The sequence below is a fragment of the Heliconius melpomene genome, chromosome 12, assembly GCF_056956725.1.
Source record: "Heliconius melpomene rosina isolate 202511_hmr_F chromosome 12, ASM5695672v1, whole genome shotgun sequence".
NCBI lineage: Eukaryota > Metazoa > Arthropoda > Insecta > Lepidoptera > Nymphalidae > Heliconius > Heliconius melpomene.
The window spans coordinates 539,985-555,283 of NC_140400.1; the positions used below are offsets into that span (position 1 = coordinate 539,985).

Here is a 15,299-nt window from a genome sequence, read left to right on the forward strand (position 1 = left end):
CCAAATTCTCTGAGGCAACGTAATTTGGCACTTTCAATGTGTAACATTGAAACTGGTTTAGTGTGTGTGAAGCAAGTCGTAGTACTCGTAGTGCAGTGGCATGTAAGTATGCTACTGTTAATGCGACAGATTGTGGGTCCGATTCCCAGTTAAGATTACCACTTAAACAAAAATTGTTTTCAAGAATTTTCATTTCTTCGCTGTGGTAACAAGGCAAAGCGTGGAAGTCAGAAGCGAAATGTCTTGTGGAGAACGGAGTATCTTCCGACACAAGGCTCCCAGGTTCCCTCTGCCTACCTTGCTTTGTGAGGGATAGAGCGTGCAGCTAAAATTAAATAACTTAGTATACATAGTAATGTACGTGACATTTTTAACCTTCTGATACATTTCCAATCAGCTTATGAAAGCTTATGTGAATAAATTAAGTTTTTGAGTTCAAGTTTACATTTAATGAATTGGCCACACACACTGTCATTGCGTCACGTAGATCAAATGTATTGAGGTCGCTTTCACTCACTGTGTCGAGATTCGAGGTTGACGTCGTCGTGACTTGCATGCAGTGGGTTCTGTACTTTATTTAACTCTAAATATCTTATATCTTGGGATATATATTAGGATTTTGTATGAGCTAATGTTGTTTTATTAGATTGTAGGTCAGTCTCTGAGAACTAACCTCTCCCTTATTAGTATTAGATAGGAGGTATTACACTTATTGATGTATTGGTCCTATACGAGAAATATTAGAGTTAGGCGCTCTGTTCTAACTAATCCGCTATAGATATAGCGTGAAGCTAAAAAATTGTTATATATTGTTAACAGAAATATTCGTCATATTCCAGGTGCTGACATGTCGTTCCAAGGCGAATACGCCGCCCAGGTGCTCGGTTTGGGCGCGGAAGCAAACGCTAGTAGAGACGAGCCAGCGAACCCCGCGCCCCGGCCCGCATCGCGACCTCTCGCAGACCCACCACGCAATACTGCATCGCCCAAGAAAGAGAATCATAATAAGTTTAATAATGTGAGTTAATAATCGATAATTTAACATCTGAACCAAAAAGCTCCAACACGTAAACAATTAACTAGAGAAGAGCTGATACTAATTAAATGGCTGAACATATTTGCTTGAATCATGAATCGCAATTAATTAAAATGACTCTTCAAACAAAAAATGCTAAATCAAAAGCATTTCGTCCGTTTCGCTTGGGAGCTACGATGCCACAGATAGACAATCACAGAAACGTACAACTTACTTAAATAATTTTCATTTCGTCATTCTGGTAGGCTGTGAGTAAGCTCTGGTCGCACATCACAGGCATGTAAGATACTTCCGTTGCCTACTTTCCGGCGAATTCTAGAGACGACGAACAAGCAATGCTTCGAGATTGTGTTCAGGACTGTTTATTAAGCATTGTCCCTGTCTACAATGCTATATGGGAAAAGAATTTAGCAGTTTCATACTATACCTATACTTTAATATATATAGTATTCTTTGCCATTAATATACCCAGCTGTTGTTATTTGAAAAGTAGCTCTACGATTTTTTCTGCATGCAGGTAGGCAGAAGGAACCTAGTATTACATTTACATTTACTTATTTACTTTCATTGCTTTCTTTGACACTGCGTGTTGAATGGCGAAGTACGAAGCCGCGGTTTCGTCTACCAAAACGAGAAAGAGAAAATAATGAAATTATTTAAATATGACTAAGCTTATATCCTAGGTTCCTATTTATAATTCTTCCTTTATCTACAACTTCTTTTATCTACCACTATACTAGTAATAGTAATAGTAAAACCTGTAACTTTCCAGCAACGCTACGTCCCACCGGTAAGTGCGGCGGGTGGTACGGGCACGACCAACACGGGCGCTGCCGAGGAGGAGGGCGTTCTGGACCTGCGCGCGCGCGACCCCTCCGTCATCTCCGTGGGCTCGCAGCACTCGGGCGCCAGCGAGCCCGCCGGCTACCTCGACGCTGTTAGGTGCCTATCTCTTTCGTCATAATCACTTTGTATAGAACTTCTTAAAGAAAGCTATTATGACTGAGTAATAAGAGACTCCCCCGTCATACCAGTGAGAACACTCAGGTACCAGTCACCTGACTGAATTGAAAAGTTGTCAATTGCGTTGGAATTTTTATATAGAAGATGGAACGAAAAATAATAGACATCGAGTATGATCATTTTAATGTAGTGCGTTGGTTCGGACTGAAACGTACAAAAAACGTACAAAATGATTGTATTTGCCGTTCGCTAAACACAATTATGTCTTTAAATTAATAAAAAATACTCGTATATATTTGATTACATAATGTCAATTTCAAACAATTTAAATAGAATAAGAAATTACATTATTAATTTTATTTATGTCAAATAAATAAATTAACTACCGGTTTTCTATACTTTATTTCTTGGACCAGAGAAAATTAGCTCATTTATTCATGTAATTATGAAGTACATTTTTTACGGGTAATATACCTACTTTATTATTTTTGTTCTTGTTATCAGCAAACAATACTATTTCCAGTAATTTCTTTCAACTAGAATGGAAAATCATCCTACATCTATATTAAACAGAGAAAATTCCTTCGTCTTCTGCCATCTACCTATTCCTAAATATCCTCTATGAGGGCTTTATGCTTTTTAAGTGACCTTTCTCTAGTATCTTCAACACTGCGGATGTGTAAGAAGGAGACCTCGAGGTCTCCTCCTCTCCCACTCCTGCCTCTTGCTTCATAAATTAACACAGTAACCCCGTTATTTAATATATGTTTTTCTAATTTCATATGCAGATCAACAGTGTCAGTGTACTCCGGCAATTCCACGTCATCATCAGAGCGCGACATCCTGGACCTGTCCATGCCCGACAAGAACTGCATGACAGAGGTGTGCTACGTGTGCGGCGACGAGTACAAGCGCGGCACACTCTACAACCTGCACACCAAGGAGCCCAAGGATAAAGCGGTGAGTTGGGCCATTAGCAGTGTCTCTGTAGAGACCAGTTTTATAGGGGACCCCACCTCTATTATATAGAACGATATAACATATGACATAATATATTATCATCTACACTGTAACTCATATACAGATTATTTGATATTAGCATTGCACTTTGTTTTAAATACTCTGTACATTCTATTTTCATACATGATTATGATAATGTTAATTCATTTTAATTATTTTTAGATAATAAAATATGTATACCTGTATATAGAGGGTATATAAGACTTTTAATTGATACACTTTCTTTGATCCACTTCATCTAAATATTGGCACTCATGTCTTCTCAATCTCAAGGAAATATTATAGTGTCATCGGTGACACTATAATATTTTTAGTGCGCTATCTGATGACAGAGCATGATGCCGCAGAGGCATAAACGTGCAACTGTGCACTGCAACAACCGTTGCGGGTTCATTTCTCTTGTGGGGAAATGAAATATTTTGTATTTTCCTTTCCTCCTTTTGGTATCGCTGAGCAAGGTTCCGGCACTCAACACGCAAGTATTCGGCGGGAAGAATGATGTGTGTTAATCCTAGGTTCCCAGGTTCACTCTGTCTACCGTGCTATAGGAAACAGCATGAAGGTATAAAAATCTGATGACCTTGCCACAACGACGATAAAAGAAAAGTAGTATAAATAGTGTTAGTATACTCATGTAAAAGAAAGTAGATAGGTGAAAAAGATTATAAAAGCAATGGAATTGTGTCAATCGCGGGCAGTTGCTTGTAGGCAACGACTCTTATAGGAAGGAAACTTGTGTGAAGTATTGTTCTCTTTCCAAATAATTTAGAAACATATAGACGATATTTGTTTATATCTTGTTTTTAAAAACTTTTTACTTTTTTTATTGTATATATGATTATTTGTTTAATTATATATGTACTTGGACCTGGTAAACTAGTTTTGATATATTACAGATAGTTTAAACTTAATATCTTCTTATGTAATATAAGAAGATATTGGAGAGTTATGTTTTTAGTGCGTATGTATGTCCGTTCCGTTGTTCCCTTGTAAATGTTAAATCAGTAAACCTATTCCGATAAATGATAAATCATTTGTCTTGATAGCACATGTCTAACTTGGTATATTAATTTACTTTATGCAGTCGGGTTTTTTGTTTTGTTTATAATACACTTGTTAATACATATATTTTGTAAGTAGCGTTTAGTTGCTCTTCAAGCCGTGGAAATCAAAGTAATTTAAATACAACTACATTTTTCTTGCATAGTATAGTAGAAAGAAAGAATCTAGTGTTAAATCATTACAATGTCTGCATTCTGTTTCCTGTTTTCAGATTGAGCGTCAGAAGTGATAATAATTATAGTACAAGCATTTCCCTGAGTAGAAACCGAACCCACAACTGTGTGTTCACAATAATAAGCATTGTGATGGTCTCATGTACGTTGTTTTACATATTATATTATTGAAGAATCTATTGCACCCACTCGCTTATAAACTCAACTCTTCCCCATTTTCAGTGATAAACTGCAGATAAGAAAGTGGTAACTCTTTGAAAAAATACCCCTGACGTCATGAGTTATCACTTAATTGGCTTGCTTTGTGACCATAGTATAGTAGTGGTGAGTAGCTGGACTTCAACGAGTACTTGTCATGGAATTCGTTGATGTGTATTCAATTAATGGTTTAATAAGTTAAAGTTTAAAAGGAAAAACCCTTTTAAATTTTGTACCAATGCTATAAGACAACTTTTCTTTATAGTGGTCTATTGAAAGAGATGCGAATATAAAGAACAATTAAGGATTTCACAAGTAGCTATTTTGCGCTATTGTTCTTCATTAAATATCCCATCTTAAATTAAATAATATGTAAAGTATATATTATAATATAATAAAAATATGATATACAAACAATACCCCGGGGCGCGGCCGGTGTCAGAGTGTATCGCCGCGAGTCAGCAGTGCAAGTGCTATCGCTACTCCCGGACCTTCCCGTGCGTACGACTGTATTCATATATACATATGTATCGAGTACTTAGTGTTAAGGAAAAAGGTTTTTTTTTATTCTCACGCTGTATCCCGCACATTTGGGGAACCTTGTGTTAAGACACATAAGATGCAGAGAAGCATTTGGATAACAACTCATAAAGTGTAATTACTATACTGAAATATAATATATTATAGTACGATTTGTACTATAATATGTTATATTTCAGTATTAATACTTGTGTCCTAAAGTTTACTATACTTAATTTATAAGATAAAATTATATATATATATATATATATATATATATATATATATATATACAGGGTGTCCCAGGAGCCAACGATAAAACGAAACCAGGTGATAGACCAAGTCGTGACAGTTATGAGAAAAATATAAAAAAAAATCTTTGTCATGTATTTTTCATATTATATTGATTTTAAAAAATATCGCAAAAACCGACACCCTGTGATGGTTTTTCACGTCCCTGGACTACAAATATTACTCTTTCTTCATTTTTTTTTCTGTAATGTAATCATGAGTAACCCTTCTGTGAATTACAGTGTAAGATTTAAACATACCTGCATCAGCTTTCAATAAAATGTGGTGTTTTTGCCAAACATTAAATTCAAAATATTTACTACACCCAACTTTAACCGACTGTACTATAAAAAAAATGTACTACACTGTTTTTGCAAGTAACTTTAAAAGTTGGCGCATTTAATCTGGATTCCGAAATGGTACGACACTTGCTGGATTACTTCTTTGTTGAAGAGAGAAAAATCGAAATACACGATAATCGGGATGACGTTCAGCTTTTTGGTATATTTTCCGATACATTCTAGCTGCAGCATTTGCGTTACATAACCATTCTCCATGAATGAAATGCATATTGGCAATGTGTCAAAGACCGAGTATATCGCCTGCGAGACCCCGGACTCGAGCACTGTCCTTATAAGTCCTGGGTCCCCATCCCCTAAGTTGGAAAAGTTCAGGTACCTTGGATCCGTCATGCACGAGTCTGAAGGCATCGATCACGATCTCTATAAGACGGATAAGAGTTTGGACGGTATCCTGCGATCACAGACCACACCAGTCACCTCCCTAAACTAAACACTTAGCCCAGGCAACGCTTATCCGACTTAGGGGCTGGCCCAGGACTTATAAGAACAGTGCTCGAGTCCGGGCTCTCGCAGGCCATATACTCGGTCTTTGACACGTTGCCAATATGCATTTCATTCATGGAGAATGGTTATGTAACGCAAATGCTGCAGCTAGAATGTATCGGAAAATATACCAAAAAGCTGAACGTCATCCCGATTATCGTGTATTTCGATTTTTCTCTCTTCAACAAAGAAGTAATCCAGCAAGTGTCGTACCATTTCGGAATTCAGATTAAATGCGCCAACTTTTAAAGTTACTTGCAAAAACAGTGTAGTACATTTTTTTTATAATACAGTCAGTTAAATTTGGGTGTAGTAAATATTTTGAATTTAATGTTTGACAAAAACACCACATTTTATTGAAAACTGATGCAGGTATGTTTAAATCTTACACTGTAATTCACAGAAGGGTTACTCATGATTACATTACAGAAAAAAAAATGAAGAAAGAGTAATATTTGTAGTCCAGGGACGTGAAAAACCATCACAGGGTGTCGGTTTTTGCGATATTTTTTAAAATCAATATAATATGAAAAATACATGACAAAGATTTTTTTTTATATTTTTCTCATAACTGTCACGACTTGGTCTATCACCTGGTTTCGTTTTATCGTTGGCTCCTGGGACACCCTGTATATATACCCGCGAAAATATAAGCCTAAATAATTAAAATTTACATAATAATAATAAGTGGAGATTTATTATTAGAAAAAATATCTGAGTAACCGAAATGAACAAACAAAAGAAGTAAAAGTAACTAAAGGAAATTCTTAATATTAGAAAAAGTACCTAAAGTTTGCCGTGCGCTCAAATTATTAATTTTTGCAAACAATATTAAATAAAATCCGAAATGATTAAAATTACGATATTTTAAGTGTATAACATCGGTATAGATAACCGAACTGAGATAAATTAATTATAAGTAGCAAATAATTACATAAAAAATAATAGTAATTCGAAAATATATAAAAGTTTACAAAACCAACAAAGTCTATCTGCCCGTTCGCGTCGGTCATACTATATACCACTCGTAGGCTCAGTCATTTGGAATCAGTGACATCTTAATTATTTATTAAAATGTTATACAGTAAACTATAATTTCCATCTAGATGAAATGCTAAAAGTGACTATTATATTTATTTTCATAAGGATGAATATCAAATTATTGAAATCATCTAATTTTTGTTAATTAGATCTAAGTATTGGCGCGCGCCATGTATGCATTAAGCAAACTCACTTTGGGTGACGTTTTCTTAAAACAGCAAACTGTGCAAGCCGTTGCTTAGCAACGCGTAGCGACGATTGTTATTACCATGGCGGAATAAATTGCTTGTCAAATTAATTATTTTAATATATTGGTATATATTGAAAATATTACAAATATGAGAAAAAAAAAGTATCCTATGTTCATCCCGGGACCCTCAAGTATCTCTATATGAGTATTTTATCACAATTAAATTAGTGGTTTGACCCTGATTGCGTAAAAGACAGACAGACAGACAGACAGACAGACAGAAAGACAGAAAGACAGACAGAGTTACTTTCGAATTTATAATATAGGTATGGATATATATATATATATATATTTCTATCAAAATAAAATTTGTCTTGAATCGTGGAAATATTTGTGCTGATAGTTTTTTTTATAATTTTTATTAGAACTTGATTTTTTTTATGTAAACACTGATATTATTTAAGAAACCTTTGACTCGTTTCACTACGCGACTGATTGCAGCGTAAAATTTACTGTTTTTTGTGTCGGTCGGGATTTAGCCAGTTATATACTTTAAAGCAAACATTATATACATTTATTTATTATTGACTGATGATATTATATACGTTTGTTGTTAAGTTGTCTTAAAACCTAGTATTAAGACACTCCGTTCCCATAAAGACACTTCCGTTACTTTGCCTCATCATTTTAGCATATTTCCTCAATTTTAATAAAAATTGGTCGTTGTAGGTCGGCGAAGAAATCTTGAGTTATTATAGATAAATAATAATATTTATATAAACATTTATTTTCTAAAAGTCTTATTAAAACTTTAGTATTAAAATTCACGAAGATTTTTATAAATGAATTTAAAACTAAAATTATGATAATATACTAACAAATACTGGAAGAAATAACCTACTCTATTTAAAACAATGAATTAAATTCATAATGAATTAATTTCATATTATGATACAGATTATTTTCGAGTGTATTTAGCTGCCTTTTGAAACTTTCGAGATTTTCATACGAATTTATAACCTGTGATATGATGTAAATTTATTTATAATATTATGACAATAAAAAATAAATCCATGTTATCCACACAGTTGTAGTTGCTAGTTCAAAGGCCGGCGAACCCTGAGATAGCCTTATTCTTACCAATTATTGTTATATTTATAATTTTTTTAACGATTCATTATTATAGTGACCTCTCACACTGCACTGGGGAGCGCGTGATTGAATAATGCATCATTATGTACATACATACATATGAACGCCTTATATTTTATTGTTTTGTGTGTGTTACTGTAAAAAGCCGTATCTATATAAATCTTAGATCTTCCATGAGTTAAAAATTATCATTAAGTTAAGTTAGGTTAGAAATGAAATTGAAATGGTAGAAGCCGAATAATATAATGTTTTATTAATATCGTAGATGCTTATACAAATCGAACCGACAACTACTGCGCTGCAGTCACTGCGCTACAGTAACGTACAATCACGCACAGCTACATACTTGTATCACATTAGACTGTGTTTGTTGTGATTTACTCTACTCTACTCTAAGTAAACGTCGTGTCGGGAACTCGTGATTACCATGTTGTGTGGGTGCGAGTGATTGTAGTGGAGTTGGGGGGCGTGCGGTTCAAATATCGCGTAAGGAATACCCCCTATTATTAAAATAATAGCATTGTGTTCGGTTGACTTAGACAGCACGAAGTCATCTTTTCTATTTACCTTGTATAAAGATTAAAATATATTATATATCGCCCTTAGTTACTTACTTATGCAATCTCTGTGCATGCATCATCTCAATGCATCTTTTGCAATATCTGAAGTCATGTCATGACCTACGGTGGCGAAACGTGAACGCAAACAGTCGGTCTAGTCCACAAGTTTAAAGTCGCCCAACGTGCTGTGGAGTCTCTTTGAAAGATCAAATCAGAAATGAGGTTACCCGGAAAAGAACCGGAGTTACCATTATTTACCTATTCAGTACAGAGTAGTGTTTTATCTTTTTTATTTTTTACTATTACCTTGTATAGGTGAGACTAAATGTTGCGCTTTATTAAATGAAGAAAAGAAAATAATTAATTGGCAACATAACAAAGAGGCCTTTGTGCGACGGTTGTGGGTTCGATTCTCACTCGGGGGCATGAATTATTATCTCTCTCTATATATAATAGAACAGTAAAAATATTTTGTCTGTACATTTAGTATTTTTGGCTGAAATGGATGGGCACTTAAAAAGAATAATAGAAAGCAAAAATATATTTTTTTAATTTCTTGTCTGTCTGTCTGTATGTATGGTCACGCTTATCTCTGAAAGTACTGAACCGATTTACGTAACACTTTCACCAATTTCTTTGTTTTAGCCCAGCTTAACATCTAAAGTTTGTTTCATCTAAATCGGTTCATTCAAAAAAGTTAGTCATTTGAATGAACTCAAGGCATGAGTTTGCTTGCAAATATACCTAAAGCAATCCATACCTATACTTATACTTATAATAAATCTGTATTTATGTGTAATTAATCTGTATTTTAAACTGACTTACAAAACAATTTTCTTTTAGTGTAAGTAATGTCAAAGGAGAATTTGTATTGTTTGTTTTCTTTTTTTTTAATTCATGCATGTCAAGTTAGCCTATAAGTGCGGTATACAATATATGTTGTACTCTCTTAAGATTGTTTTTGTTTTAGCATTAGAATTATTATGTATACAAAACGTTGGCTTCCTATTAAATAATTAAATAAATAAACAAGGAGGAGATTCTCAATTAATTATTTTCGATTCGATATTCGATTAATTACTTTAGATTCGATTTCAATATTGGATTATTCGATTCGATTTGGGTATTTTTTGTAATATGCTATTATTACAGTTATTTTACAAAGAATATTATAAATCCCAATCAACAATTTAACATTCAAGGCTGTTTTAGAACGAGTAAATTAAATTATGCACGAGTTTATTAAATGAATAATTATGTAGTTTAAGCGGGCGAAGCCGCGGGAGGGCCACTATTTTATTAATATTTTCTTTTTTTCTGGTAACACGACAAAGCGCGGCGTTGAGTTCTGTTATTCAACACGTCATACCCCGAAAGTGCCGTGATGTGTGGAGAACGGAGTGTCGTAACGCTAGGTGCCTATCGCCTACCGTGCTATATGCGGTATATCACCATAATGTGATATTTGTCCCGTTTGCAGAACAAGCAGGCGTACTTCCCGATATTCGGCGAGCAGCACCCGCGGCCGCCGCGCTCGCGCCCCAAGGACGCGCAGGGCACCGTGCGCGCCTGTGCCGCCTGCCACCACCACCTCGTGCAGCAGTGGAACGCGTACCAGGTACCGTACTGTACAACTGTCACAGCTATATGCTAAAGATATGATTTGCCATAATGATATGAAGTAATAAACAACGTTTCTAAAAGTTAATTATCACATTTTATATTTGGATCTATATGAAATATTAGCATATGTTATATAATATTTAGATAAATCGTTTTATAGAACTAATACGCGAAAGTATATTTTTTTCAATTCAATTTTACTTATTTTAGAGACATAGTTCATTAGATGCAAATCAACACCGCGTCTTAATTAATCAAACTTTGAGAAATAGAAAGAAGAAATAGAAATTTTATAAAAATCTAATAATAATATTTATAGAGGCCATTCATGGCGCAGAGGCACAAAGTGTGATTGTAAACGCGACTGGTTGTGTGTTCGATCCCCACTCGAGGAAATGAAATATTTACTTAAATTTATGTTTTAATTTCTTCGCTCTGGTGTCGAGGTAAAGCGCGGCATTGAGTTCCGCCACTCACACGCTATGCCTCCAGAATTCGGCGGAAAGTGGGTAACGAGGTGTCTTAACACTAAGTTCCCTCTGCCTACCCCGCTGCGTGCGGGATACAGCGTGAAGCTGATCTCATCTATTATTTAAAAGGGGACATTCTAGTCTCGGGCGATATATAGATATAATAATATTATAGAAGCTATAAAACATATATAACTTTCAATAAATATGTAAACAGATAGTAAGTGACCGCAAAGGGCAGGATCAACTGAGTCTAGATAAGCTGAAGTGTATCTCAGTTATATATCTGTGACGCTAATAATTATATTATATTTATTTTTCTTATTATTATATTATAGTGCACTAGTCGCCGCTCGCAATTTTGTTTGCTTGCATACGGGTTAAGACGTGAAATGGAAAATCCCGTTCTTTTTTTAAACGGTTTTCTCGTTCGAGAAATCCTCTCGTAGTGCGTCGTGTATAAGTTTAAGTTTACCTATTGGACAAGAACTAATTGCTCTAACTTTAGTTGAGGCATTTTATTCTTGTCTTTCCGCCCTATAAATGACCTTTTTTTTCAAATGTTGAAACTCAACACATCGCTTTTTATTAGCTTAATAGCGTCGCTTAATATTAAACTCATAATCAACTCTTACGAATAGACGACGACACCGTAACATATTAATTTACATTATATTATATAAAACTTACTAAATAATCGTTGAGCCTCGCCCGTTGAGCTCAACCCGGCGTTGAGTTTAGCCACTAACAGGCAATGCCGCTACGGAGTACCTTAACACTAGGTTCCTTCTGCCTACCCTGCTGTATCCCCCATACAGCGTGAAGCTGATTTTATAAAATGATAAATCATCATATATGATGTTGTTTTTCACTGTCTTACCGTGTATACTTGTTTGTTCAAAACTAATATTTGTTCAAATTATCTGTTTTAATTGTAATATAAATAAAAGTGATGTTTGTGAAGATATTCTACTGATGTGATTACAAAATCATTGTGTATATATATTTTAACGTTATGTTGATTTTTATATTTGTATGTACTATGCAAGTACAAGTGGGTCACGATTTTACTTGTTTTCTCTACATTCTCTAGAAAGTGAATTGCAAAATGCAAACAACAACTCCATATAATAATTTATGATATCCTTTTAAAATTTTAGTTGGGAGAAATGGCGCCTAATGATCGATTAGAATAATAGATGAGAAATATTTTTGAAATTAACCCATATAAGAAACAGTACGAAGTAGTTCTTTACTTTACTACGGTCATGTGACGGCGGCGACACGGCCGAGCTACGAAAATTGGCTGAGAGGTAGTTAGAAAAGAAAGTACTGTAGGTTTGGAGCTAAATGGTTTCCTCTATATTACATCAATTTTTTTAACATATCTTATATTAAAATGTTTTTGTTGATCGAATTTTTATTTAATTTGGGTCTGTAGGCACATATACACGCTGGTTCACACGTGACTCACACGTGGCCATATGTTTGTTTAAAATGAGTCTACTATTTTCATTATCTTTTAAAATATTAACATATTTTAAATGTTTTTTACTTTTAGGCGTATTCTGGTTTTGTGTATTCAAGATAATTATAATTAGATATGCTTAAATATAACTCGGACTACCAATGGTAATTAATATAGTTAATGGGCTTTCAATATTGTAAAATGTAAAAGGGTAGGTTATTAAGTAGTTGTTTAAAGACGAGTGGTGGCGCGTGGTTGTCAAATTAAACCAGGTTTGAAATTTTAAACAAACTTTCTCATCGAGAACATAGTACTCATGAAAGAGATCTCCATTGTTCACCTCATATGCGGACTTTGTGTCTCCAGGTCTTCCCAGTTCTGGTGAAGCTGAATCTGTTTTACAGTTTGTTGTGTATTCACTTAAGAGATCGTTTTATTTCTGGATATGTGATTATCAAGTCTTCAAACCAATGCCATTTTGCCAGATTCCCTTGGCGATTTTTTACACACATTAAGTAAAATAACAATGTTTTTCAGAACTCAGACCTATCACAACTACGTCACGGCGATGTCTGCATCATGTTTGTTCCATTAAATATACAGATCAGGCCTTCATTATGTAACAATGTAGCGCAAAATGTGATATCACACATCGAGATACTGACATGTGGGTTTTTACTCGCAGCACATAAAATCAATGTTGATTTTTTAACTATTCACCTACTACCCAGTCTTGTTATAGACACAAAATATTTTCAAGTTGGTCTCTAAGTATGTATGTACTAAGATATAACTTTCACGTACAAGTACGGTACGCTAATCGACAAACATCGATACGTAATCATTCGTGCGCGCGGGACGTACGCATGCACACGTTGTCCTGCGCTTGCGCATGTCTATTACTTTATAGTCAATTTTCTTTAATTTTTTTTGATTTGTTGCCTTAAATAACGCAAATATAATTGTACCTTTTTAAGCTTTTTTCTCATTTCTTGATAGTTCAGAAGGATTCCTCTATAAGTAATACCCATACGTGTGGATTAGAGATAGGTTCGCGCAAAATAGTGAGAATGGAGTATCGGACAGTAAACGCTGCAGTGGATGTGTTCAACATGTGAATATTAGTGAATGTCGAGTAGTGAGTGTCGAGTACACTGTGAAGTGGTCATAGTGCATTAATGTTAAATGTTTTGGATTTATACCATGTAATGTCGCTGGCTACGGAAAAGGTATTTTATCATAATTATTACAGTATAGCAAAGTAGTCAGAAGGAACCTCCCAACTTTCCGTCCAATTTTTTGAGATACTGACTGTTGAGTGGCAGGACTCACTGTGACTACTGTGGAAAAGAGCAATTTAAATATAATCATTCCTACGATTGGGAGTCGTATCCACAACCGCTTACAGTCAGACGTTTTTCCACTGCGCCAAAATTATTATATTGATGTTATTTTGGTATTTAGGCTTAGTGGGAATGGAACCCACATCCCTAATAAGATCTCAATGGTCCTAAATTATTGTTTTTAATGAGATATACGATGTACGATGCACTTCAACTGCATTGCTTTTACTATTGGAAAATTTTTACAAGGCTTCGTCATTCAAAGAACATTGGTTTTTAATTTATTTGTAATTTCTTTGTCTCCAATAACATTCAAAATATTGAGAAATATATAATTGTAAAATAAATAGTATTTTATCACAGAAACAACCTTAATTCGACTTTAATAATTGTGATTAAACGTAGCCTAATGATGGGCATTACATTTTATCGACAAATCAGACGTAGTGTTTATCCTTCTCATAAAGTTGTTGACTTATTTAATATGAATAGAAAATTTCCGTTAAACATTATTTGATTATTGACACTTCTTGAACAGTCATACTTGCTTGATAAAGAGAAGTTATTATTGTTTCCGTTCAGAACGTCTTGCGATTTTGCCTTCCTACGTTACGTTGTTTCTTCTGGACACACACGTACATAACACACCGTACATGCTGAGTGCTCCAAGTAACTCATCATAGGTACAATGTCACTTACATTGAAACTAATAACGTAAAGTAATATAGCCTTCCTAGCCTTCCTAGGATGAATGTGATCAACCAAACAAACTTTTCAGCTTTATAATATTAGTGTAGCTCACGGATCATGGGTGGCCGCCGCCAGCCCCCAAGTTCGTTTTCACCGCGCGTTGTTGTCGAAAGGATATTGTTGTTACAATAACATAAGTGTTTATTTAAGGAATGTTGTCGTTTTGCAAATGTTGTTTCACGAAAAGAATTTAAAATGTAAAATGTGCTGTTCCTTTATATTTCTCATTTCAATTGATCTTTTATTAATATACTAATTCTATAGAAGGTATGCTTAACGTTACATTTAAAATTTTTTTTTAGTATAAGTGATCTAAATTTCTAAATTATTTCTGCATCTTTCACATTTTAATGATTTTTTTACGCTGTATTCTGCACTCAGCAGGGTAGATAAATGGAACTTGGGAGCCCAGTGTTCGCAACGCAATACATATAAATTTCTCGCTTTGGTAGCAAGACCTAGTGCAACGTTGAGTTCTGCAACATGACTCGAAAATTGGACACCCTGCTACTGGCAATGTCCCAATTAAAGTTTGCTCATTAACCTCCTCTTGCCAATCCGACCCTGTCTGACCTCATTTTTATCACAACAGCCG

The 15,299-nt window shown here is 34.7% G+C and overlaps 1 protein-coding gene across 3 annotated transcripts in view; it reads left to right on the forward strand.

Annotated features, from left to right (window-relative positions):
• px (MAP7 domain-containing protein plexus) overlaps positions 1–15,299 on the forward strand; it is a 137,881-nt gene that overhangs the window by 62,346 nt on the left and 60,236 nt on the right. For 2 of the 3 annotated variants that reach the window (XM_085194467.1, XM_085194479.1), the window contains exons 4-7: positions 840–1,018; positions 1,809–1,978; positions 2,788–2,959; positions 10,531–10,668. In XM_085194467.1, the coding sequence (XP_085050593.1) occupies positions 840–1,018; positions 1,809–1,978; positions 2,788–2,959; positions 10,531–10,668 (659 nt within the window). Of the gene's footprint in view, positions 1–839; positions 1,019–1,808; positions 1,979–2,787; positions 2,960–10,530; positions 10,669–13,447; positions 13,841–15,299 lie in introns of those variants that run through there. The other variant, XM_085194468.1, reaches the window with a different exon arrangement.